At 39.7% G+C, this 27335-nt stretch overlaps 2 protein-coding genes across 5 annotated transcripts in view; one reads left to right on the plus strand and one right to left on the minus strand.

The window, feature by feature from the left end:
- myo1ea (myosin IEa) overlaps positions 1 to 15720 on the plus strand; it is a 53736-nt gene extending 38016 nt beyond the window's left edge. For 2 of the 3 annotated variants that reach the window (XM_015009863.2, XM_088004303.1), the window contains 14 exons: positions 1001 to 1082; positions 1247 to 1353; positions 2864 to 2962; positions 3086 to 3230; positions 8035 to 8149; positions 8234 to 8403; positions 8485 to 8630; positions 9786 to 9932; positions 10659 to 10816; positions 10971 to 11057; positions 11137 to 11344; positions 12150 to 12185; positions 14139 to 14308; positions 14388 to 15720. In XM_015009863.2, the coding sequence (XP_014865349.1) occupies positions 1001 to 1082; positions 1247 to 1353; positions 2864 to 2962; positions 3086 to 3230; positions 8035 to 8149; positions 8234 to 8403; positions 8485 to 8630; positions 9786 to 9932; positions 10659 to 10816; positions 10971 to 11057; positions 11137 to 11344; positions 12150 to 12185; positions 14139 to 14308; positions 14388 to 14464 (1747 nt within the window). In that variant the 3' untranslated portion in view covers positions 14465 to 15720. The remainder of the gene's footprint in view (positions 1 to 1000; positions 1083 to 1246; positions 1354 to 2863; positions 2963 to 3085; positions 3231 to 8034; positions 8150 to 8233; positions 8404 to 8484; positions 8631 to 9785; positions 9933 to 10658; positions 10817 to 10970; positions 11058 to 11136; positions 11345 to 12149; positions 12186 to 14138; positions 14309 to 14387) is intronic. The other variant, XM_015009864.2, reaches the window with a different exon arrangement.
- A 1992-nt stretch (positions 15721 to 17712) lies between these two features.
- Positions 17713 to 27335, minus strand: part of rnf111 (ring finger protein 111) — a 31177-nt gene continuing 21554 nt past the window's right edge. Inside the window, exons 8-15 of one of the 2 annotated variants that reach the window (XM_015009865.2) lie at positions 25432 to 25789; positions 25227 to 25352; positions 25004 to 25121; positions 24014 to 24097; positions 21509 to 21604; positions 21152 to 21238; positions 20640 to 20743; positions 17713 to 19334 (exon numbers count right to left, since the gene is read on the minus strand). In XM_015009865.2, coding sequence (XP_014865351.2) covers positions 19217 to 19334; positions 20640 to 20743; positions 21152 to 21238; positions 21509 to 21604; positions 24014 to 24097; positions 25004 to 25121; positions 25227 to 25352; positions 25432 to 25789 — 1091 coding nt within the window. In that variant the 3' untranslated portion in view covers positions 17713 to 19216. The remainder of the gene's footprint in view (positions 19335 to 20639; positions 20744 to 21151; positions 21239 to 21508; positions 21605 to 24013; positions 24098 to 25003; positions 25122 to 25226; positions 25353 to 25431; positions 25790 to 27335) is intronic. The other variant, XM_088004305.1, reaches the window with a different exon arrangement.

Here is a 27335-nt window from a genome sequence, read left to right on the forward strand (position 1 = left end):
ATTCTGTATGAGTTGGTTTCATTGAAACATTTTCAATGTGTAATAAAAAATAAAGTGGAAACAAGAGATGGAAAGAGGACAGATTAACCTGAAGTAAAGTTCAGTTTTTCCTGACTTTTCTCTTTTTTTGTATTTACTTCCTTTATGGTAAAGTCATAATTTGCAGAGAAGTAAAAGGATCAACAGATTAACAAATATCTCAGTCTGGAGGATCATTATTTATAGAATTAAAATTAAGTTTCTCCAAAAGATAAGATAGCAGCTGGTCGAAAAAGTTGCCAAGAGGCGACAACACCGAACAAAGACTAGTAATAGCAACTTTCTGTTTTCATAGCAGCTTTCTGTTTTCGTAGCAACTTTCTGTTTTCATAGCAGCTTTCTGTTTTCGTAGCAACTGTGAAAGGTTGCAGTACGAACATCAATGCCTGGTTAAAATTTCCTAAAACCTTTTTAATATAACAAAGTCTGATGAAGTTAAACAGTAAGACCTGGGTGTAATTTAAAAAGACATGTTGGCCTCTAAACAGTGAAACACGGTGTTGGCAGCATCATGCTTTGGGATTACTTTGGGTTTAAATGAAAATGTTTTTGGTTTTTTTCAAATTTTTCAAGGAAAAAATTCTTTAGAAGAAAATTAAAGTTTTGGATTAATTCACATAAATGCTGTGTGAGACTTTTGGAAATCGTTTATTTTATTATTTTTTTTCCTAACTGAGCAACAGTATTTTCCTGCAAAGAGATGTCCCTGCAGATATTTTTCTACACACACACACACACACACACACACACACACACACACACACACACCATGTTTTCCCAGCCTCCCCCAGCTCAAAACGTCTCAGGAATTCAGACGAGCGACCTCAGTCTGGAAAATAACCTTGCTTCTTTAATCATCAACTGCAGTTTTCATGCTGACAGACTAGAAACTGGGCCGTTGTTACAGTTCTTTGTTTCTGTTGATCTCAAAATAAACTTCATCTCATTTGTCTCTGTACAGTTCCTTCATCAGGGCTCTGTTCCCTGAAAACCTCAATGCTGAGAAGAAAGGCCGGCCCACTACAGCAGGCAGCAAAATTAAGGTACCTGCTTCAAAGTGTGTGTGTCGTCTCATAATGATGTGGCTTTGGGTTGAAGTTTGTGCTCCTGAGCAAATAGTTTGCATGACTGTTGAAGGTTTTGATCATTTTTAACATCTTTGGGCTTTGTGGTTTTATTTTATGCTTGTTCCGATTCCTCTCTCTAGAAACAAGCCAACGACCTGGTTAGCACACTCATGAAATGCACGCCACACTACATTCGCTGCATCAAGCCGAACGAGACCAAGAAGCCAAAAGACTGGGAGGAATCGCGGTGAGTCGCGCCAGAACCGTCTTCTCCCAAAGCAGAGACGGAAACCAGCATTTAAATACATCCAGAATAACTCGCATAACGTTAGCGATGACTGCGATTGATTCCCAGAGAAGCTATGCAGCCACATTTGAACAATTTACAAAAGTGAAGTCTGGTCTTCAAGCTTTCATCTTGGAGGGAAAATCTTGTGACTTTTTTTTCTGCTTAATGACTAGAGACGGGTAGAGTATCCAAAAATTATACTGAAGTAAGAGTAGCACTGCTTCAGCATATTTTTACTCATTAAAAAGTAGCCATTAAGGAAAGGAATAAATTAAGAGTAAAAATGGATTTGGTAAAAAGGCTGTTGAGTAAAATCATTTCATATTCGAGAATTGCATCATCAGATGGGCCAAAAAATAAAATTACGTGGAAATTTTGGTGTTTTTTAAAGACCAAAATGAAAGTTTTATATACGTAAATAACTTAATTAAAAAATAGGAAAACCAGGCTAAAGTTTCCAGATAATTTATTTTGGACGTAAAATGTATGAAACCTTAACAAAAACAGCAGGTGTGTCGATGTGTCTGGTGAGTTTTTGGTTCAAACAAACTTTCTCCTCATTCAGTGAAGTTACTCGCATACTTGTTATGAAGTATCAATACTTCATAACAAAATAACTCAAGTGAAAGTAAAAAGTACAGCGTAGTTAAAATTATAATAAAAGTATATTTTAAAAAATGTAATAAAATACTCCAGTAAATGTAGCTGGTTATGAGCCAGAGGTTTGTTACCGGATCGTGCCAGCTGCCTCTGTTGTTCTCTCCCGGTTAAACTGTGTCTTCTGGTTCATTATGTAAAAACAACATTGTTCAGTTCAAAGTCCTCTGAGTCGGCTCCACTCTTCCACAACACGCCTGATGATGATGATAAAGGGCGGAAATGTGATGTCATATTAAAGCATTAACGCTTTGAATGCACTTCTGAATTTGAGTTAAAAACAAACGACTTTGTACTGAGACTTTTCCTCCTGAACCTCTTCTTTCTTTTTGTTGGTGTTTATTTGAAGAAACCTCTTCTTCTTCTTCTTCTTTGTGCTTTTGTTCACCAGCTTCCCGCTCCTTTCCTTCCCCCCCCCATGCTGGCTTTGTGGACTTCTTGTTCCCACACAGAGTGATGCTGCATTGTTCATGGCTTATGATGACCTTCCTGTTGGGACCGCGGCGCAATGTGGCTCATTAATTAGCACCGGAATCGCCGTTTTCACAGGAAGCCTGACTGTACAGAACCAAATGGCGCTTAGGCTCTTTGTTTTAGAGAAAGAAATGTAAGACCTGCTGTTTTGCATACAATGACCCGCAATCACCGCTTTTCCCCGGGGGGATGGAGAGCTTCATGAGCCTCGGAAAGATGTTTGAAACAATGTGGTGGCTGATGGCTGTAAGAGGGCAAACATGAAGGGAAGATGATTGAGGATGTGACAAAAGGAAGCACACGAGTTCACTTAATGATGATGATGATGTGTCTCCAGAGTGAAGCATCAGGTGGAGTATCTGGGCCTGAAGGAAAACATCAGGGTGAGGCGCGCCGGCTACGCCTACCGCAGAGTCTTCCGGAAGTTCCTCAACAGGTATCGCACCGCGAGCCCAACAGACTTTCACCAATAACGGCTTTAACTGTTGCTTTTGCATTTAACTTGTGGTTTGATTCAGTCACGTTTCTGACAGTTGTGGCGGTACGTTGTGGTCTTCAGGTACGCCATCCTGACCAAAGAGTCGTGGCCGACGTGGCGAGGAGACGAGAAGCAGGGCGTCCTTCACCTCCTGCGCTCCGTCAACATGGATCAAGATCAGTTCCAGCTCGGAAAAACCAAGATCTTCATTAAAGCCCCGGAGTCTGTGAGTTTCACATCCGTCAGGTCTTTATTCTTGAACATGTTTGCATTTTATGACGAAAGGCAACTTTATTTTTAGTTTGCATCTCAGAGAAAATAAAAAACCAAATGGTTTTAATTATTTTTAAATACATGTAAAAAAGAAATTGAGGTGTGTATCTTATTTTAGCTTGCACCCAATTCTTTGCTTTTCCTCTTTTAGTATTTATATCACAGGTGTCAAACTCAAGGCCCGGGGGCCAAATCTGGCCCACCGTAGCTTTTTATGTGGCCCTCTAGACTCCAAGTTACATCAATAAGTCCCTCCAGTTTTTCACAAATCTGCAAAATTCATACAAAACCCAACAAATCTCCACATTTCTTTATGACTTTACTGCAAATTTTCACAAAATTTGCCAAAAACATTGAGTTTAATTGACTGCTGCCTAAGTCTTGCTTTACCTTGATGCCAAGTTATAGTCCATAATAAAAAGTCACATTTAACATCATACATTAGTGCAAATATTGTAAAAATTCCTTACTAACATTTCTAAAACGGCACCACAAAATCTGTGATTTTGATTGCAAAAAAAAAAAAAAAAAACACTAAAACAATCACAAACCCTGGAGGAACAGCTATTAGTTGATACTTTTAATCAATATATTCTGGCCCTTTAAGAAGCTTCGTATTTTTGATACGGCCCAAAATGAAAATGAATTTTTCCATCCCTGATTTATATCATTGAGTATTTTGAGTTGTGTCTCTACCAGCTTTTCCAATTGGCTCAAGCTCAGCCAGACTGGATTAATTCTCAACATTAATTATTCAGTCAGGCAATTATTCAGTCTTAATTGGACTTAGAAAAGTCTCTCAAAGAAATGCATCCTCACAAAATGATGCTGCTGTTGTAGTTCTTTAGGGCCAGAGACAAGAAAGTTGAACTATGGTTGTCCAAAGCTCCTTTTCCAACGAGTCTGAGATAATTTCCTACAGCACAACTCTGCTTTAAACTTCCCCAGGACTTTATCCCCGACCTGTCTCCTTTCTTTGGTTTTCTTCATGCTGTTTAGTCACTGATATTCTCCAACCAAACCCCAAGTTCTTCACAGAACTGCCGGATTTATAATCACTTTATTTACTAAATGGGTGATTTCTCAAACTAACTGGTTCCACTGGACTTTTTGGAGGGTTCCAGAGGAGAGGGGTGAAATGCAAATAACACTTTTAATTGTAGAAAATCCTAAGCAGTGCTTCATTTTCAGAATTTTGTGCTACTAGGTTTTGCTCAACCGCGTATAAATACATTAAAGGTTGAGGATGAACAGACACAAAATCTTACCAAGTATTTTCGGTCTAGTTTCTAGTGGAAATATCTTAGTACACTTGAAATAAGACAAAAGTAACTCGGAGCTCGTTTTAAGTAATTTCTTAATATTGATGAAAAAGTACTAGTTCCACTGGCAGATTGTTTCACTTATGACTAATTATTTATTAAAACAAGCTCCTATATCTTACTGAAAGTATATGCAAGTTAGTTTTGTCTTTTTACGCCAGAAACTAAACCAGTAAGATTTGCTGTTCTTGCAGTGTGTCGGCCTTCCTGCCTTCTTGTCAGCAAGGGGAAAAAACTAAACCCAATATTTTTACTCTAAACACCATAAAAGGCAACAGAGTCCCAAATCGCGCCGTAGTCCTTGTCATAGGGGAGGAGATTGAACCTGACCTCTTGTTACACGTCAGCGGTGAGTCAACACGACTCTGAAACTAAAAACACAAGCTCAGACTGTCTGTTTTTTTGGAGTTTGGTTGAGGCTTGTCCTTTTCTGCTGTAACTACTTTGACTTTTGTGAAAGCAACGTGTCTGTGTGTGTGTGTGCGTGTGTACAGGCTGCTTATTAGCAGCTACACACATCAAGCAGCAGCGAGCGTTCACACGCACACACCCACAGATGTATTTTTAGAAACTCACTCAGACAGACATCTTAGTTTTGTCCAGGCCTTGCAGTTAACCCTGAATGCCTGCACTCGTGTGCTGCAGCCCCCCTCGCCCTCTGGCTAATGAAAGGTAAATATCACGCAGGGCAGATGGCTGGAATGAGCTGACAGGCTTGTGAAAGCAAGCCGCTGTCAGATAAGACGCTGACCCTTGTTAATTAGCTGTATGAGTGAAGATGTCACGAAACAGAAAGCTGTGAGACACCAGGTGTTGTAGGAGCTTCTCTGCCAAACCGAGTCCTTGTTTTCGATACTGTACGTAGCATCCCGCTGTTTGTACCTGGATTGACCCATTCAGCCGCTGAAGCGTCAGTGATTACACAGCGTCACGCTCGCAGGCTGTGACTCAGGGCGTTTTTCTGCTGACTGTTGTTTCTTTGTGGTTTTAGTTTGATGTGCAGCAGTATTGTGCTCCGGCCTCGCTGCGGCCTGCGGTCGGGCCGTGCCGATGCCAGGGCTCTTGCAACGCCGGACAGGATGTTTAGTCTGGCACATGGAGAGGGGCAGAGAGGGTGATTGCGTGTTAAGTGGTGCAGCAGGAAATGACGGCGGTCTCAGAGCGAACTGATAAGCGAATCAATCTGAGTAAATGGATCTGAAACCTGATAGGAACGAGATGAATGCTGGTCGCCCACATAGTCGCATTCTGTTTTACTGTAAATTGCCCGTTGTGTCCGTTCGTGCCATGGGCGTAGGTTTGGGTAGGGACGGTAGGGACATGTCCCGACCAATATTCACGGGATATGAAAAAGTCCCGACCAATTTTTGCCATATTGGCTCAAAGAACGTGGATCTACGATCTTTGATTAGCAGCAACAGGCGGTGCGCGGAACGGAAGCTTCTTAGTTTGACATTTATTATGAGCCTCCGAGACCGTGTCGGAACGGTGCTGTCGGGGGGGTGGGGGGGGAGTCAGTTGAATCGTCGGACGTTCTTTGATTAGCTGCAAAAGGCGGCGGCTAGCTGGGCACACGCGTCTCCTTCTGAGTCTCCGAGACCATGTCGCCACCAAAAAAGAAAAGGACAGACATTAGAAGTTATTTCGCTACGTCGGCTGTAAGTACAGTGAGTGGACCCATAAGTTAGATATCTATCACGCAACGCATTTGTTGTAAAGTCCGGTGTTTAGTAAGGTCAGCACTGAATGTGAGGTAGAATAGGTCTGTTAATTATGTAATATTTTTTCACATAGGATGCTCAGACAGCAGAGCAAGGGGCAGAGCAGAACGATGGAGAGGTGGCTGGAGCTTCAGGGCTCCAGGTGAGGTGTTAGTTCTCAGATATGAAATATACTGTGAAATTATCTCAGTAAATATGGCATTTGAAGTGTTAGTCTTAAATTAAGTTAAGCTAGTGTGAATACAAACCAGGTTACGCTTTGTTTGCTCTATAGGAGGCTGTCAGTGTGAGTGCCAGTGACCAGGGAGTATCCAGAGGATATTTCTTTTGATCTTACTTGTAACGTTTGCTGAATTTGGTAAAGGAAAAAGTAAAGTGTTCTTGAACTGATCTGCTGAGTATGACTGTATCTGGTTGTATACACAAGATGTATGATATGGTTATGGTTGGGGGGAGGGGGTTATTAAGCCAATGTGGTTTCCCCCCCCCTTCTCAAAAATGTTCGGTGCTCTTCGGCATTTCACTGTGCTGCGGGGGGGGTGTCAAGGTCCCCACCAAAACTTAGACCAAACCTACGCCCTTGGTTCGTGCACACATTGAAGAATACGCATTTTCCGGACTACAGAGCGCACCTTACTATAAGCTGCACCTACAAAATAAAAATAAAATAAAATGAAAAAAACTGGAAACTTGCATATATAAGCCGCTGATATCTCAGCCGCTATCGATCTGTACTGCCAGGAGTTTGAAATATTTCTCCGTCTCCTGCTAGCTACTTGTTCTAAAGTAAAATTAGCCCTTTCTTCTTTGATTTCCAATTGTGACTTCCAATGATTCACTTCCTGCTAAAGCGCCCCCTGGTGGTTGAAGAAACATTCACAGAAAAGCCGCACGGGGCTACAAGCCGCATGGCTCAAAGTGTAGAAAAAGAGTAGCTGCTTATAATCCGAAAAATACGTTAATTAATCTTTAAAACAATTAAAACCCGAAATTTAGTTTCTCTGAAAGTTTTAATTTTTTATTTAAAAAAATGTAAAAAAGATTTTTAACCTAGAAATCTGAGTGCTCAATATTAGTGAAAAGTTCAGTGGAAGAAAAAAGTGTGGTAATCCATTCAGCGGTGATATTTTCACATCAATGGAAAGTTTGGTGGAAGAAAAAAACATGATGAGACTAATTTTTAGGTGGCTGACATTTGTTTTAGAAAATAATTTCTTAAATTTAGCTTCATGTAATATTAAAATTTTCTGTAAAAATTAGATGTAAGACATAATCATCAAAATTATTAGCAATAAACTTTTGAAATACATCTCTGTGAGGAACTAATCTACATAACAAGATTTTCACTTTCTCACTTTAATTACTAACATTTGTATCTGGACATTTCATCTAGTAGAAGTAAAGAAGTTTAGCAAATTTAACTTTTAGAGAAAAAATATTTAAACTTGGAGCAGAAAATGAGAAAATCAAATCCAACTCAATGTCGAACACGTTTTTTTTTGTGAAAAAGCTACTCAGATTTTACAACATGAAAACAATAATCTAAGTTGATAGCAGCCTTCCTATCCAGCAGCTAAAAGTTTTTACTCTGACTCAGAAACAATGAAATCACCGTCATCACTGAAGTCAGGCTGGTTTTCAGCTGCACCTGAGGTTCAGTCTGTGTATTTAGGCATGTCTGGTGTGTTATTCTTCCTCTTTGTTTTCCTCATAGCTCTTCCTCTTGGAAGAGACAAGAGAGCGCAAGTTTGACGGTTACGCGCGCACCATCCAGAAGGCCTGGAGGAAATACATGGCCCGCAAGAAATACGTCCAGATGAGGGAGGAAGGTGAGCAGAGAGGCCCGTTTCTGCGTCACAACGAATGGTTGCTCAAGTCTTCAGCTCCCAGACGGCTTCTTTTTTTTTTTCCAGCTTCTGATCTGCTGTTGAACCGGAAAGACAGGCGGCGGCACAGCCTGAACAGAAACTTCATCGGAGACTACCTGGGGATGGACGACAGACCGGAGCTGCGGCAGTTTCTGGCCAAGAGAGAGAAGATCGACTTCGCTGACAAAGTCACAAAATACGACCGACGGTTCAAGGTTTGCTTTCCTTTCTCCGGATTCTGTCTAGCAACTCAAACGATGCTCCAACTGTTTCTGTTTTTGTTTTTTTGTTTGTAGGGAATTAAGAGAGACTTGATCCTGACCCCTAAAAGTGTGTATCTGATTGGAAGAGAGAAGGTGAAGCAGGGGCCGGAGAAAGGTCAGGTGACCGAGGTGTTGAAGAGGAAGATCGACGTGGAGAAAATCCTGGCATTGTCTCTCAGGTAGAAAACACTGTTAAGTCCCACTGAAAGCTTTTCCAAACAGCACATTTCTGTGGATTAATTGGAGGATTTTATGTGATGCATAAACAAAACATAAACTCAAATTAAAATCCAGCTGGTTGAACTGGGTTTTAATTAGAGATCCAGAGAACCGAAGATATTTTCAGTCTATTTTAGAAAATCCCAATAAAATACATTGATCCACCTCACAATATGAAACCTCGAAAGGTTTGAGGTTTCTGAAGGTTTGTTGATCTGTAACATGGAGGGCAGCCATTAAAACCATGAAGGTTTCTTGAAATAACAAATGATTCACCCTTCCTTTAAAACAATCCTCCCCTAAAAAATCATGGATTTTCAGTCTTTTACCAAAATGTTTTTTAAAAACTTGATAGGTGATGGAACTGCATGAAACATCTTACAAACCTGATCTGACTGTCTGTATTGAATTTCACACATCAATAGCCAGCATGTTGGCTACTTCCTAGCGTCTTGATGAATTTACTGTGAATTTGTGCTTTAAAAATTAACTAAATATGAATAAATTTAAGAAACCAGAACTTGTCTAAAATGAGACGGTGAGACTTAAAGTCTGTAGACTCCACAGTGCAAAAGTCGGGGATCTTCTTCAAAGTCTAATACTAGATCTCCAGTTAAAAAAATAAGTTTCTTTGTTCTTGTAAAAGTCGCATAAAGGTCACTGGAAACATTCGGAGACGATTTGACATACTTGGGTGAAAATGTGACTGAAAACAAAACTGAAATGCTTCATGGTCAGAAATGCTTAAATTATGTGGATTTTATAAAACCTGTAAACAAACTGGAAGGGTTGTGGTCTCTGCGTTGCTGAGAGAAACGCGACTCGGAGGCAGAGCAGTTGATTTGAGTTTGTGGCTTTTGACTCGGTGGGGTAACGCAGACCAGGTGTAAGAATCTCCTCCTCATATGTGAGGAACAGACTCTCCTTGTGCTGCTGGGCCACACGGCCGCGCCGCCGTCCCTCCTCTGATCTGAGCTGCTTTGTGAGGTCCTGAATGTAAAAGTGAAAACTGACTCCACACCCCCACAAAACAAGACAACGGAGGGGGGTGATGATACTCTTCCCAAGACGGGTTTTGACTCGGTCGCTTTGCTCAAAGCTCGTCATTGTTTCAGCACCCTGCAGGATGACTTCATCATCCTTCATGAGCAAGAGTACGACAGCCTGCTGGAGTGTATTTTCAAGACCGAGTTCATCAGCTTGCTGGCCCGGCGGTTCGAGGAGAAAACTCAGAGGAAGCTGCCGCTCAAATTCAACAACACGTAAGTCCACGCATCCATAAACGGCTAAACCTTCAGATTTACCTTCTGCTGCTGCTTTTAAAGGTGAACTGCTATGCTTCATGAACAGGTTAGGTTGGGTCTATACAAAACATGTTTGTCTCATTTCATCATTCTTAGATGATGAGCTGTTTTAAGTGGTGAGGAGCCAGAAAAAACACGTCTACTTCATACGGTGCTCACTAGCGCCCCCCAGATGATGAGCTGTTTTAGAGCCTCTTGCCTCTTGTCTCTATAAATTCAAATAAACCGTTACTGGCCACGCCCCCAACTCAATGTTTACACTCGCAAGTGAAAATGTCTGCAAACACATGCGCAACTATACAGCCATACATCTTTGAGAAGCAGAAGTGGAGCCTCCTGCACAACCAACAATAATGCACCAAGTGGTTTCTGAATTGTAAGTCAATGACAAAACACTTGTCGTTTCCAGCAGCCATTGTACAGCGCTTGCAGCGGTAAAACCGTGCTTCAATGAGGTTGCTAGGTAACGGCGCAGTTTTCCAGACATTAACTTATTGCCAACAAATGGCTCGGGTGTTTTTTTTTTTTTTTTAGGTACTTGGGCTATTTTTACAGACAATTGAGACCGAAATGGAAGTGTAAAAACATGCAAAATGTTAAAATGTTTTTTTATAATGTTTCTACTATCCTGAGAAAGAAACTAATGAAAGAGATATAAAGGAACACATTGCATTAAATTTTCAGACTGGAGATGAAGCTAAAGAAGGAGAACTGGGGCTTCATGAGCGGCGGCGGCTCCAGGCAGGTGCTGTTTGTTCAGGGTCAGGGGGACGTGGCTGTGTTGAAGCCCTCAAGCAAATCCCTGCAGGTCAGCATCGGACCGGGCCTTCCCAAGAACACACGTGAGTCTCGGCTGGGAAGCAAAACCACGACGTACTCTCACAAAGTACAATCTGTGATGTGGAACGTGGCTTAAATTGAAAGGATCAAATCTTTGCAGGTTGTGGTAGCATCAATATGTTGCATTTACTTTTGTGTTTTGCTAATGAACGCCAGGTCCAACCAGGAAGGGCTTCAGTCAGAGTCGCTCTAACATGTCCAGAAACCACCACGTGCCTTCGAGAGCAGCACCAGGGCCTCCAGGTAGACCGGTCGGCTTCTCCGCAGCTTCTCTCTCCTTCACATCATCTATAAAACCATTTCCTGCATTTCCTCCCTGCAGCCGGCCATCAGAACGGCGGCCTGAAGAACACCAACCACATCGCCAACCAGAGGAACTCGCAGCATCACAGCCAGAGGCATCCGCCCTCCGCCAACTCCACACGCCCGTTTCTGCCCAGCAACATCAACCAGTCGCGGCAGCGCGACGGCAGCAGCCGGCAGCAGCCGGACCTGGACTGCCTGAGGGTTCCGGACCAGGGCGCTGCAGGGTGAGAGCTCAGCACAAACCTGCAGTGTCAGAGCGGGATGGGGTTCGCAAAATACATGAAACACGACGGAAATGTGTAATATCCACTGATTAGCCTCTCAATAATCAGTTAATAGATGACAAATGAAGCTAATAGTTCAATGTATTCGATCTAAAACACACTGACAATTCATAATTCATTTATAGATCGAAAAGGTCAAGGTTGAAACTATTCAGCTTATGTGTTACAAACATTAGCAGAATACACAAAACCAACCATTAAATCCAGACAAAAGAAGAAAAAACAAAAAGTCAGTAAATCGCCATCATGAAGTTTTCCATCAAATTTCAAATATTTGAGTCCTTCTGTAACTTTCAGTCATTCTGTGTTTTAATTTATTTAAAAAATGTGTTATGTGATTATTTAGTTTAAGATCTTCTGGCAAAATAGAAGTTAAAGTTCATTATCTCCCATCTCTTTCCTTAAAAATGAATATTCTTACTGAACACATTATTTTTTTGTTTTGTTAAAATTTGAAAAATATCTTCACTCCTTAAATTTTTTACAACCCAACCCCCCCCCCTCCCCCCCGAACTAAAGATATATTAATTGTTGATGCTGTTTGCATCGGCCTCCTAAGCTTGTTAAATGATATTTGCTGGTTATGAGTTTGGCTCTTGAACGCAGCTTAAAGGTTTCGGGGAACGCCAGAATTAGACGGCATCGCTCTGAGAGCTGAGAAGAGCGCCATGCCCTGACACTGTAATACTGCCTCTGCTGCTGTTTCTCTAATCTGACATAATTTGGCTGATTCGTTCTTTTGTAGCTCTGGAGGCGGACGGCCAACTTCAAACGGAGGAATGTGAGTTGGAGTGTTTGCAGTGGTTCTGGTGGTGGTTCAGGTCGGGAGAAAAAGCTTTCAGCAGCACGACGCGCTAACGCTACCTCACTTCTAGTTAGACGTCCGCTGCTGATGTCCAGTGGGATTCGATGGGATTCCCCTTCTGATGTTGGATGTTCAATTGCCCTTATTGCACATGCATACTGCAGTACGATCACCATGGAGTGTTTGACTGAGATGTTTTCTGGGTCATTTGTCTCCCGTTTATTCAGCGTCGTCTGCATCAGGTTTGGGTTGGTGTTGAGAGAAAAGTTCATGTCTCAGGATCTGTGTTTCCTTTTCTTTTCTGCAGTGCAACTGGTTTAGTTTAGTTCTCGCAGTGCAGCCAAAGCCACGTCCTGCGCTAGGACTCCATCTTGTGGCACAATCAGTACCAGCTATAAAAAGAATTCTATAAATACTATATATATATATATATATATATATATATATATATATATATATATATATAATTTCTTTCATTTTCCTGTGGTAAAACGGACCCCTTTTTCAATTCTATGGTTTTGTATTCAATATATATATATATATTTTAATATATTAAACTTAAACAGCCAACGAACGACATAATGTTAAACTAAAACCTTATGTGGATGATTAAAATTAATTTTAAAAAATATGAGGTTTTGTGAAAAATGTGGCGCATCACAAAGCCCCTGAGTATTTTGCTAAAAATGTTAAAACCGTAGAATTTTAAGGGGATCTACTTTCCTTTTACCACATAGATTCAATTTTGAATTGAATTTGGACAATTCACTGCAAAGATTTGGGCACCCCTGGTTTATTTTTGTTGCTGAGAAAATGGTTAATTAGTTAAAAATTGATCAAATCAGATTTTTTTCTTTTTTACACAGTTGAGGCATATTTTCATTTTTTATTTCCCTGTAATACAACCCGTGTTAGTGTATGAAACATTTTTTTATTTTTTTCCAATGCCTGTTGTCACAGTCATCATCATGAAAGCCCAACTAATGGAAACTTTGTAGCTTTACAAATGTTTTATAAATGGTCGTATTTATTAATTTTTTTTTTTCTGAATTAGCAGCCTTTAGCTCACTCCAAAACATTTTACTTTTCTGCAACAGAAAGTTGTTTTCATTCATAGTGTAAAATAAATAAACAAGCTTTGCTTACTTTATAATGAAGATCCAAAAATTGCTTGGCTACGTTTGGTGAATTTGGCGCAGCAGGTAAAACAAAATCCCCCGTTTTCCGTATTTAAGTTGTTTTTATCAGAAACTAGAAAAGGAAAAAGGTTTGCTGTGGCTTTAATGTGGAATTACATCTGTACGGATATAAACTTGGTGAAACAAAAATCTGAATAAATCTTTTCATCCTATTCAAAACTGAGCCACAGGAAACAAAAGTGTGCTTGGAGAAATAATTGTGCAGAATTTCATAATTTCTCTTAAAATATCTTAACACTAATAATCCTAAAATACCTCAAAATACACAGATATGAATGTTTTGTCATGACTTGCACAGTCCTACAGCTTCAAAAGGGAACAGAGACTATATATATATATATATATATATATATATATATATATATATATATATATATATATATATATATATATATATATATATATATATATATATATATATATATATATAAAAAGGTTTTGTTCCCATTATTCCTGTTCCCATTTCTGTTATTGCGAAACAACAAAGCTTAGAAGTAAGAGGTGAACTCTCCTGGAACGGTACAGAAATGTTTAATATTTCGTCTTTCTGAGACGTTTTCTGCATTAAGAGCAGGGGTGCCCAGATGTTTGCATGCACATCGAACAAACCTGTGCTACGCTGAGTCACTGCACCGCATGGGCTTTAAATATTTCATTCAGCGTCCTCCAGCAGGCGCCTCACCCTGACTCAAGAGCTGGTTTTCTCTCTTTTTGTTTTGTTTTAAATCAGGGCCCACCGACCTTCAGCCCACAGGCCTCCACCAGGCGGAGGACGGCCGAAGCCGGCGCCCAAACCCAAACCCCAGGTGCCGCAGTGCAAGGCCCTGTACGCGTACGACGCTCAGGACACGGACGAGCTCAGCTTCAACACCGACGACGTCATCGACATCATCAAAGAGGGTGAGCGTCTTTAAAAATAGCGAATAAAAAAAAACGACGGCTTCGTTTCCTCTTTCGTTCATTGACTCTGTTTGAGCAGACGCTTCCGGATGGTGGACGGGACGACTTCGCGGGAAGCAGGGACTCTTCCCCAACAACTACGTCACCAAGATCTAGAGGCTGCTGGTTGTCAGGGCGACGCGATGCGCCTGCTGCGCCCCCCACCCTGCTGGCCCCGGCCTCTGAGGGCGGCGCAGAGCCCGCTGTCGGGGAGAGGAAACACTGAGACTCTTCTTCCACTGCTGCCTTACAGTCACCCAACGTAACGCTCAGTTACGCCGCCAGACCAAACATCGGTTCTGTTGGGCCAAAGATGAGGCTTTTCTCCAAAGACACAAAGACCGCCGGGGTCTGTCCCCTCTGAGTACTGAACAAACTATTTATTGTATTTATGGATCTCTGTATTCCCTTTACTTACCGTGTTATATCTTATAGAGGATGTGCGCTGCAGCGTTTCGAAGCATTCAAACGAAATCGGCTAAATCTCTGGGACCAGGCTGTGATTTATTTTGTACTTTTATTTCCACTACGTTGCTTCTAGATGAAGGTTGAAGGAAACTGAAGTGATTTCAGTTTTAGCAGGAATATTTATTGTGACGCAGACATTTAACAGGCATGTAAAGAATCAAAATGCTGAATGAGGATTTTTAAAAATTGAATGACCAAAGCGTACTTTTATTTTTCTTTCTTTCTTCTGATTCTGAGGGCATTGCAGTGAGGTGAAGTATTACCTGGAAAACCTCCCTCACTTTTTATTCTGCTTTTGTTCTCCAATGACACCAGTGTGTAGCCTGAGCGTGAGGTCTGTGGTGTATTAGCACTTTATTGGGACAGGTACTACCTTGGACACAGACGGCGTCTCACGTTCACGTCACGGCCACAAAGCTCCGTCTGCGAGGGTCGGATTGTGACGAGCAAAAGCAATAAAGTTACCTAGTTACTGAGGAAAATCATTTGTTTACATGAAATTAAGACAAACAGGCATTTTCTGGATCTCATTTCTGTATATGTGTTTTTATGCCTGTCGGTGGACAGAATTTAAAAGGATTTCCTTGTGTTTTTACGCAAAAGGATGTACATTTAGTAAATCCTTTTTTCCCCGTTTTGAAAAACACAGAGCTGTTTCTATTTCCAGTTCTGCTACAGCTGAGGACTTGGTGTATGGATTTATGTTTTGTTGAGCTGTTTTTTTTTTTTTTTTTTTTTGTAGCTGCTTCTGGTTAATGTTTCTGCACATCTTTTGCGCTGCTGCCGCAGTCCTAACACACATTCCTTAGTTTTATTTCAATCATACGACCACATTATGCTGTAGTCAGTAAAGCCTGCTGGGACTTTTTTTCATAAAACTGCATCAATAAACAGTTTGGTCATAAGATTGGTGAACAGACCCTTTGTGCAACACACACTAATAGAGGAGTATTTTAATTAAACTTTGTAATATTGCCTGAATAAATGCTTTACTGATTTTTATCAGATTTTTTTTCGTCACACCTTCTCCAGATTAACATTATTATATATCAAGCAAAACCAGAAGTTTCAATAAGTGATGCTTTAGTCAAGTTTTTCAGACATTTAACGCCCCCTGCTGACCATTAAAAAGAATGCAGTTTGGGATAAATTCAGTAGCTAAACTTGGACAGCCAAGCAGTTATTTCTTTTGAAATAACTACTTAGCTAATGACAACCTTCACAAGGAGAGAAAGATACAGAAGGTAATTTTTAAAGAAGGATGCGCTTCATAGTGCCATTTACCAGCATATAACTGGAAAGTTAAGTGGAAAGAAAAAATGTGGTAGTGTTTTGTGAAGCAGGATATTGGCTGCAATTCTTGGATTCCTGTAAAACACTCCTGAACCAGACAAAGAGTCGGACACATCTTATAAGGACTACAGAGGAAAAAAATTGTTGCTCACTGGTCCAAAACCCTCTTTAGATGAACGTACATCTTTACCAAATCTTACTCGCCAACCCCCTTTTAAATTTAAGGTAAGATTCATGTTTCTGCACGTGTAATGACTTTTTTTTAATTGTTAAAATTTGGTTTTACTCTGATTTGCAACAAGTGTCATCCTCACTTTGCCTGAAAAAAACTTTAAGGAATAATTAAAAGCACACAATTCTCATTTTCATTTCTATGTATGCAGTACAGCAGCACAAAACTTTCAATAACCCTAATTACTTTGTATTGTATTTTCAAGCAGCCAAAAGTCCTTGTAATTTTTAAAATGTGTATTGTAACTAGTTAAGGCTTTCTGAACTTTCATTGAATTTGTAAAATTGTTTGGTGCAGGACGTAAAAAAACCCCTACGACACCACAATATACCAATATATGTATATATTTCCAGATCAAATATATGTATAGATATAATTCATGGACCTGATAGGATCTGAGGGATACATTTTCCTTCAGTTATTCATCTAGTTTACAGAGTTCAATAAATTTGAATATCAAATTTGAACTCGTATAAAGATCCATATGACACCGTGATATTTTCAAGCGTTTCCAAATGTCGATTGACATGATTTTCAGCTAATGAAAAACCAAACTACACCTTTAAGAAAACTAGAATTTACATGACATTTTTTTCCCCAAAAGATTTAAAACAGGAATTTCAACCAGTAGAAAAACCAGGATATGCACTCAGTGATTGGACTGGGGTTCTTCCAACTGAAGTACTGAATCAACGGTCACCACTTCCCCCAGTTACGACTTGTTAGGCTAACGTCGCGCTTCAATATGGCCGCTCCTCCGATCAACAGTAAGCTGTGGCGGAATGTTAAAGTAAATGCTGTATGTATTGCCCGCAGCTTTAAACTGAACAAATATGGTGTTTACTGACGGAATTATGTTCATACGCAATATTTATGGCCGTCGCCATGTTGGAACCTTCTTAACTGGAACGCAGCTCTGACGTCATACCCAACTACGAGTTCCCTTTTCCGAGGAAACTGTTGGGAGTTAATGATCGCGACAGCCATATTATGGTCAAAATAGAATATTTACGTATCTAAATATACAGAATCGATCTTATGCGATACTAAAACCTCTGAAAAAAAAATCAATTTGTTTTTGATTTAAATGCTCAAACACGTTTGAATGATGATCTAGTTTGAGATTTTCATTCTGTATGATTTGCTTTGTGTGTGTACAACTGTTTTAGCTGCCATGTTTTTCAAAAATAACACATATTAAGATATATGTATTTTAATAAATATTAAGATGCATGAAAATGGAAAGCATTACACTCATGATCTGGGAAGAAAGAAGAGAAACAAAGATTGATTTCTGTCCCTCAAATTCATCACTCAATTCAAAGACAACTCCATCAAACACATTCATTCAAACAAACATCAAAGACTCAACAAGAGTTATCCAAGTTTATTAATATTATTTTTCAAAACTAATATAAATCCCACATAATATGATCCTGGTGCCTTTAAGTCAATGAATGCATGGATACCTGCTTTAAGTACTGCATTTCAACACTCAGCTCAAAATATCTTTTCCTTTTTTTTCTCATGATCATCAGAGTGGAAACACATGGCCTCAGCGCACTGTCATATTCACTATTAATCTACCGTTTTCTCTCTTGTGCAAGTCTATGCGAGTGAGTTAGTCAACAGTATTAGTGTTTTTTTTTTCTTCTTTCCACAGCATCCAAAATGGACGCTGTTGCTCAAATACAGAGAGAGACAGAAAGGGATGGTGGCGAAATCAGTTAGAAGTGTGAGAACAAACAGTAAATCTCAACTTGAGCTGTGTTTTTTTCCACTCTGAACACGCACACACACACACACACGCACTCACTCACACAGGAGATTAAAAAGTCAACGCCACTGCCAGTATCAATTTAACAGCATGATCACCAGTTTTCAAATCTCTTCAACACTCACAGGCCTGAGATCATCTCACAAAAAAAACCCTTAGTTAGGCTTCGCACGTCTGTCTGTGGGAAGAACCCCGACGGAATAAAAAATGAGAAAAGATTCACAGCAGTTCCCGACAATCGCTCAGTTTGGAAACAACAGTCAAGAGAGGGGAGGGGTGGGGGTGTGACATTCTTTTTCTTGCTCCCTAAAATACACGGGGATGGTGATGAGGGTGCCGTCGCGCAATGAAGGTGCAGGAGGGTGGTGTAGTCGTAGCAAAGCATGTGCATATTCTGGGAGTGAGGTGAACCATGGAGCTGATTTCCACTCTAGGAATACTGGGTGTGCACTAATACAGCAGCTGATTTGTTAACATATTTCCTTAGTTAGGAATGTCTTGATTTACTTGGAAGAAAAAACAAAAACAAAAAAAAAAAAACATCTTTCACTAACAATCCACATCTGCTAAACATAAACTAATCAATACAATGACTGGTAAAATGAATCCTGCAATGTTTTTTTTGTTGTTTTTTTTGTCTAAACTGAAGGTTGACATTCTATTCTAGTAAAGCAAGGCATTAGGTTTACAGAAATGCATCTTTACTAGAGCAGCTCCCCTCACCTGCAACTCGGCGGGCCGTGTTAAGCCCACGTTATATGTGCAAAGAAATGCATTGCAAGGAAACATGCAGAGAAACAAAACGGAAATGACACTTGAGGAAACAATCAAAAGCTACATAAAAGCTTCATAAATACAATAAAATCTTAAATCCATAATGGAGAAATCTAGTTGTTGTTCTACTATGCGAGAGCTGGCACTCTAGGCTCGATGCTTTTTTTGTTTTATGTTTTTTTTTTTTGTTTTTTTGTTTTCCTCGTAGTAGTAGAGCTGCGCAGGTAATTCGTGCCATCTTTGGTTGACTGCAGTACTGAAGAGAAAGTTAATATGATCTGAAAATAAACTCCGAACAAACAAAAGTGTTGTTGGGAAAACAGCATCAACTCTCGGCCGACAGCTGCGCCTCAATGTCCACTCTGCAGATGGGGCACTTCTTATTGGTGAGGAGCCACTGATCCACACACAGCTGGTGGAAGAGGTGCATGCACGGCAGGCGCCTGCGGGGGGGAAAAAACGCACGGAGATCACTTTTAGAGCTTCGAGATCTGACCACATCTCCTAGAGCGGCCACTGCAGAAAGCAAACTTCGTCTATTGTGGTGAGAAAGGAGATAATTTCATCAGATCAAATGACTCAATCAATTGTGCAAAATCAAATTCTCAGTGCAAGAACAACCCTGAGTTGGTGTAAAACAACCTTTCAGATGCAACCGAACGGCTCATGATGATCCAGATGTCTGGAAAACAACTGTGTTTAAAACAGTTCAAATATCAGAAAGCGAAGAAATTTAAACGTAGTTATAGGTTGGTTTTGTAAACAAATTACACTTTACACAGCATCTGCATGTAGCAGGGTTCGTACAGTTTTCAATTTAAGTTCTCAAACTTTCAACACCAAACTTTGGAAATAAAAACAATACAAATAAGCAGAAGATGGCAGTTTAAATTCACTATTATATGTTGGAATTTATTACTGAAAAGTGCGAATTTCATTAATTTTCTTTACAATAAAAGGCAAACTTTATTTTAATTACTCAAATCAATAAATCACTGAGACATTAGGAATAATAAATATTCAAAAATGAAATTTAATAAAATAAAATAAAAACGCTCTCATTTGCCATGGTGATTCTAAGTGACCTAAAACAAGACAAGTTTAGCCTGATTTAACTTCAGACAGACAGAAAATAAATGTGTGTCTTTTTATTAAGTGTATGAAAATATCTGGCTTCAACTGTAAATCACGTTTTCCAAATTTAGATTGTACTTTACTGCAAGACTGTGCAGTTTTAGTAGCAAGCACTTCCACAGGCTTTATACAGATGTTAAGCATTTTCCAAGCCTTGAAAAAAACCAAACTGAAATTCAAATATTTTCAAGAATTTCAAGCACCCTGATGTAAATGTCATTAAGGTTTAGGTCTGAGCAGCAGGAATTGGGAATAAACCGCAAAGCTAAAGTAGGAGAAAGAAAAGGCAAAGCGTACACGACCTCAGATTTAGACACATCAGCCTTTCTGCCATCAGGGGGCAGCGTCTCCTCCTGGAAAATCTGAGCCTGTGCCAAAAAGCAGCTCCATGAGGCCGGTAATTTTAAGGCACTCTGGGACTTTTCTGCTGATTACCAGAACTCCTTTGGGTTGTTTTTAGAGAAAAATGAAAATCCCGCTGGACGGCAGGAAACTGGAACGACTGCACCTGTGTTTGCGGGCTCACAGACACGCCCCTCTGAACGGATAATTGAACACATTTGAAGCTGTGAGAAAAAGGCACGACGAACTCCCGGGAGAGCGGAGAGGCTTACCTGACATCCTCCCCCTCCTCCAGTATCGACAGGCAGATGGTGCACTTCTCCTCCGTGTCTTCATCAGCCCCCTCATCTTCATCTTGCTTGCCGTGCAGCTTTCTCTGTCCGGGAGAAACGTTTGGAGACATGAATTTTAAGAGCGAATTCGCTCAAAAAAATCACTCAAACTGCTCAACTAAACTCCTAACATGACATTAAAAACAAATGGCCATAACAGTAACTTCTTCTTTTTTTTTTCTTTTTTTTTCTTGTTTCAACAAAACAAACTTAAAATTTGGGAACAGAGAGAATGGTCATTTGGTCCTGAAACAAAAAGGAAAACTTTCTATCTCTAGTCTCAATGCTAAACAAATCAAAGTAATCCAAATAATAATAGAAATAATAATGATAATAAAATAAAAAATAAAGATATCAGCCGAATTTCCCGGCCCCCAAGGATAACAATAAAATCTAACGTACATGTGAGCAGAGACATGTTTCCAAATTGATTTGTTCATTTTGATTCTCACCGATTCTGGGGTTGCGTGCATATTTTTCCCAATAGATGCCCAAGCTTCAGGGGTTAACTGTTGGTCAATGTCTCTCTCCAACACCTTCTGTATTGGGTGGCAGGGTGTTAGATTGCTTGTTTAGGTACATTTGAAAACCTCTAAGGAATCTCTCCCCCCCCCACCCCCCCACCGCCCCCAACATTATCTTCACGGCTGCAATCTCTGGTAAAAGACACTACAGTGTTTTCTAAAACATCAGAGCACAAAAGACCACTGCGCACTCTGTCCCAGAATGCACTGCAGCAGACATGCACACGTACGTCCAACATGTTGAGAAATTGTGAGACAGAATGAAACACTCTGAGCAGGTTTTACCTTCTTGTACTTGTGTGGGTAGGTGCACCTCTCTATGGTTCCCTGAGAGGCTCCTCGATTCACAGTCCCAAGTCGTTCCTCTAAATGCAGCAGGTCCTGGTGGAGACAAACGGTTCTCAGCTTCTCCTTCAACAACATCACTGAGAGCCTGAGTGTTTGCTCAGCCATGTAGCACAAATGATGACAAGGTGTCGTCTTGGTAGCTTTGAGAAGCAGCAAATTTAAGCTGAATATTTTTCAATTATGAGTATTTTTTTAGATTTAAACCTCAGTCTAGGTTCACTGTATTCAGGGTTTTCTTTAGAGAGACTTCATGCTGATTTTTTTTTTTTTTTTTACAGTATGTGTTTTCTCACAATAATAGTACTTTGATTAAATTTTCAAACTAAATCCAAAATTGTAGTTTAAATTCCCACATGTATTACCTTTTATTTGTTGTTTTCTGTTACTTTTTTCTTATTTGATCTGATCTAAATGCTTTAGATGTGCTGTGCATGAAAAATGCTCAACAAAATAAGACTGGATGATCGATTGGTGAACATAATAGTGACCACATCCAATATGGAACTAAAGTTTCTCTTTTTACACTTCTTTTCTGAAATTTTGTCAAGCCGTCATTGTACAGCTGCTATAGGTGAAAATATAAATGATAAATATGTGAATAATATTCCAAGAGAGCATGAGTCACAAGTTGCAAGAGACTTTTGTCACAACACTGGAAGCAGAATAATATTAATCACTTTTTAAATGTGCTCCGTACATAAATTTGACTCCTGCAGCTTCCTACAACGTCCCGTCTTTTTTACAGATATTTAAACCCTTTGGCTACTTACTACAAGCTGGAACCTAAAGAGCCTCAACAATATTCTATAAATGTTAAATAGAGATTATATAGTTTAGACACAACAGAAAAGCTAGCCTCAGAAATCACAGCTTTAGCTCACCAGTTCAAGTAATTTCATAGCATAAGAGAAAAAACACACACTAACTGTGTACGTTTTAAAAAAACTGAACATAAATACAGTTTTTGGAGTCATTTTGCATTGGATTTGCAATTTGCCCGACTTGGTTTAGTATCCCATCATTATTTGATTCTGCAACTTGCAGAGATAAAACTGCTTCTGAAACTTTTGATGTCACATCTCGCTTAAAATATATTAGAACGGGTCAAGATTAAGTTATATATATATATATATATATATATATATATATATATATATATATATATATATATATATATATATATATATATATATATATATATATATATATATATATATATATATATACATTATACATACTTTATTCAATGTTTTTCCTTTTCAATCTTGATCTCTTATTAAATCTTTTCATAGTCGATTTAATAAAATAGTAAATATTTTCTAAGACATGGAGTGATATTTTTTTTATATCAAAGTGTAATAAGGTAAAGACACCAAAATAAAACAAAATAACGCTGGCGATTGAAATCATCTGACCTTCACCTCAGTTGACTCCACCAAGTGTGCTGATTGTTGAAAAATCTACATTTTCGTCCCTCTAATGATAACTAGGCGTCACCCTGACGATAACACTGTAAACACTGTTGCCATTTAAAGTATTGGTGAAATGTTACAAAACTGAGTTGCATAGAGGAAGCACAGAGATATAAGAAGCCATTTCAAAGGAAACTATTTTCCTTCCCATGTTGAGACACAGCTGCGGTTTATTGTGGGTCTGAGATAAGAGGGAGGAAGAATAGCGAAAAAAAAAGAAGCAGTTCCTCTTTTTTTATTCACTTATGGTTTCAAGCGCCATCTGTCGTGGGTTATGAAATCTCAAAGTTAAGGATCTGCATGGTCTAGGATCGAAGACGACTGTTTTAGTAGCACAAAATGCTAATTGAAGATGCTAAAAACAAATGTTTCAAATGCTAACTCCCAATGATTTTGTCTTATTTTTTTGTACTTTGCCATTTTCACACAAGGTGGGACATGACCTCTGCTCCTAGTATTAATAAATCATCTTCTCATGTTATAGCTCTTAAAATTTTTAGCCAAACCCAATTTCTCTTCATCGTCAGGTCAGAGAGTGAAAAAGCTGATCAACTCGTCTCATTGGCCTCATCATCATCATCATCATCATCTGTAGCTGAGTCACATTTTGAAAGGATGGTAAAAACGGACACACCCGGCGCCACCATGTTGAACTGTTTCTCACCCTGGAATCGGGCTTTTGAGGGTGTGACACCAAACTGAGTCTGCATCACCAAATGGAAAGTCTAAACCTTACTTCTGATGACAACGTTTCACAACTACATGAAAAAAACAGGAATCATATCACACAGCAAGCTGCCTGTATTTAGTGACTGGATAAAACTAACTAACTAGCTGTGTGTGTGTGTGTGTGTGTGTGTGTGTGTGTGTGTGTGTGTGTGTGTGTGTGTGTGTGTGTGTGTGTGTAGCAGAGTTTGATTCTTCATCTTTAGGAAAAGCTGATTTAGCAGCAGACAGGTGCAGTTCTCACCTCGTAGGTTCTTCCAAAGCCTGTCATTCTCGATGAGATGTACCTAATGTGCGGGTAGGTCACTTCAGAAATGCCAGTAGTGTGCTGCAGGAAACAAAGACGGGCTTATATAAAACATTACAACAAGGCCCTGAAAAGCACTTAAAGCCTGAATATTGCATATAACTCGAGAAGAGATGCTGAACTTTTTAACAAAGATTTCCAAATATTTGGTGTTGAAAATGTAATTTATGCAGCAAAACTAAGCATTAGACAAATGCATGTAGTTAAAAAAAAACATAACTAAAATGTTTTTTGAGTGTATTTCAGTAATAGAACATTTATGTATTGCATGATAAATTAAAATTCAATAATTTCCATTTTCATTATCATTTTCTCCTTTTTCTTTCTTTTTTATTAATTAACATATTAGTGAACACAGAACAAACATTGCAGACCAACAAATTATCTCTGTCTACCAAAAACTGGTGCTTCAGTCTCAACTTGACCTTTGATAATTAATTTTATTTGTTGTTTTTGTTTTAATTATTTTGTATATTTAAAATGTCTTCCACTTCCAAAGTTAAATATTTATTAGAATTTAAAGTTGATCGATTTTTGAAAATGTGTTATTGCATTGTTATGTCATTACCGTTACTTGAAAATGGTCTCAAAACAATATTATCGTATATCGCAATCATTTCTGGGACAATTTACTGTCCAGCAAAATTTGTTATTGTGACAGGCCTACCGTTTAACAGAAATTATAAAGCAAAACTGCAAACTAAACATGTTTTAGACGGCGGTCAAGAACTCTGGTTTTGTTGAGCGCAGACTTAAAGTGCTTAATGAGCTCGAGTTAATTGCTAATGCATAATTCATGAGGTCTGAGGAACTGTTTCTGAGGTAACTAGTGTTAGAAATAAGGCCCAGCAGAACAAATCCAACACAGACTTTGTATGAAATGTGTTTGTTATCTTCTATGCTAATAGTTGCAAAGGTCTTTTCTACCATTAAGGAGATGGGGAAGTGGTGCAGTCTCGGGGGAGTGTGGTAGTGAGGCAGGTGAGAGTGCAGGTGCCCTGATGTGTATGAAGCAACTGGTACACCAGCCTCGATGCCAAGCTCCCTGTTCAACAGGACAGAGTCATTATTACATCGGTGCTGCAGGCAGAAATCCAGACATTTCAGAAACTCAAATGTCATCGAATAAAAGACGAAACCATAAACCCACCATGTCGTTCTCTGCTCAGGCTGGCGAGGATGGGAAGACATGGTCTGCGGCACGTGGATGTGGTGTCCGTGGCCGTAGTTGGGGTGCATCCTGTGGGGGTGTGGAGGTGGCCGCTCATGCGCCCGCCTGCAGAGGAAAACAAATAACACGCGTTTTCACCAATAAACGTCCACGACTTTTACGAATCTGTGGCGCCGACACTCACGTGGGGTGCTGCATCATCCTTCGCCTCTGGACCTCCATCCTCTGCAGCATCTCGTGCTGATGCATCCTCTGCACCGAAGGCCCCAGAGGCGGCATGTGGTGCTGCAGGGTCTGGTGGTCCGGTGGAAGGTGCTGGGCCAGGGGCACGGTGGAAGTGGGGAGGTGGTGGGCGGAGAGGGGAGGTGGAGGCGCCGGAGGAACCGAGTGGCCTGCAGGGTGGGATGGCAGTGGCGTATGAAAGGAGTGGGGAATGAGGAATTCGCCCTGTGGAGGCGGCTGCGGCGTGAGTTGGGGGGTCCCGTGGGAGTGAGGGCAGGCGGAGGAGGGCTGATGATGCAGGGATCGCGTTAGAGAGCCATCTGGAAACAGGGAAAGAAACAGGGGAAGAGTCAGTAAATCTATTCAAACCAAACTGACAGTAAAACACAGAGACCGTGCTTAGAAATGAGGCTTTTGCTCCACTTAAGATATGAAATGACAAATGAGGCGTTTCCAATTGTCTCTGTTTTATGATTAACAAGAGATCACAAATTTTATTCACATAACTTGAAGTATTACACTTTCAAACAAAACCAAAACTAAGACTGTTTTATTTATTTCCAGTCTTTTTAAAAAATATTTTAAAGTATGAATAAACTTTGCAGACTTCAAGTTTAGAATCTGCAAAAACCAAAAGCTGCAGGGACATGCAGGAGGGACGGACACGTCAATAAACGAAAGGACGGAATGACATCCACATAAACACAGACTGTGGAAGAACCACGGTGCTGGTTCTGCTGGACTTCCACGCCGGATCATTACCCTGTTAACCATATTATTGAAACAAATGGAGAGCCGGGCCGGACTTTCAGGTCAATTTCTCAACTGGTTTGAATCTCACAAATAGAACAGAAAATATTTTTGCGTTAGCCAGAACCAAACATTCAGTTTTTATGCTCCTATAATCTAAAACGATTATATATAATAATACGAACTTCCAGAAATATTATGAAATACTGAGCTCCTTTCAATCAAACTAAAACTCTCTTTAGAGTTGCCTCTGATTCATAATAACAGGAGGACAGATCAATTCTAGTTTGCATTACAACTTTTTGTTACTTCTCTTTATTTTGACTCTGTATTGTAGCAGTTATTTTTACCACTCGGTTTCCCTCAGTGTATTTTAAGCCTGGCAGGCCACCAGGCTTTACTTGTCCCCCCACCAGGCTGAAGATTGTTTGTTCATTTGGTAACACTTTATTTGAATGGTTGTGCATAAGCCTGACATTCAGTAAATAGTGACACTTTTAATGTAAAGTTGCATTAGTAGTGCATTATAAATGTCAACTTTGCATTATAAGTGTCATAATTTACAGAATGACACTTAACAGTCAAACATTCATGAAGACTCCTTCATGTTCATGTTCATGTTTGTGACTTCGTCATGTCGGAATTATTCACACCTCTTCAAATAAAGTGTCACTGTTATTATTATTATTATGTGGTATTTTAAAAAACCAGAACTTCATAACCACTGCCTGTCTCTACCGGTCTACCCGCTAAGAACTTCAGCAAATAAAGTCACAGAAAAATCATCAAAACATTTTGGTCGCTGCAGACCAAAAGATGAAACAACTGAAGAGAAACAAATTGTTTTACGCCAACCTTTTTTTAAGACATTATATTTAGTGTTTAAGTATAGTTAATAATGCATTTTAATAGCCAGTGATATTTAAAATTTCCTGTCAAAAACACAGAGGGTCGCTGGATGACTGCCCCATCGCTTCCCAGGCTTATCCAGTTTTCTGGAGGAAACCCCGTCATCATGTAAAGAACTTCAAACTGTCTTATTTCTGAAATGTGCAGCACAAATAAACTTGACAGACTCAAAGATAGCTGGTGTAAAAAGAAAAGCGCAGCAGTGCA

This window comes from Poecilia mexicana, unplaced genomic scaffold (assembly GCF_051168715.1).
Source record: "Poecilia mexicana isolate PSO_F unplaced genomic scaffold, ASM5116871v1 scaffold_3, whole genome shotgun sequence".
Lineage (NCBI taxonomy): Eukaryota > Metazoa > Chordata > Actinopteri > Cyprinodontiformes > Poeciliidae > Poecilia > Poecilia mexicana.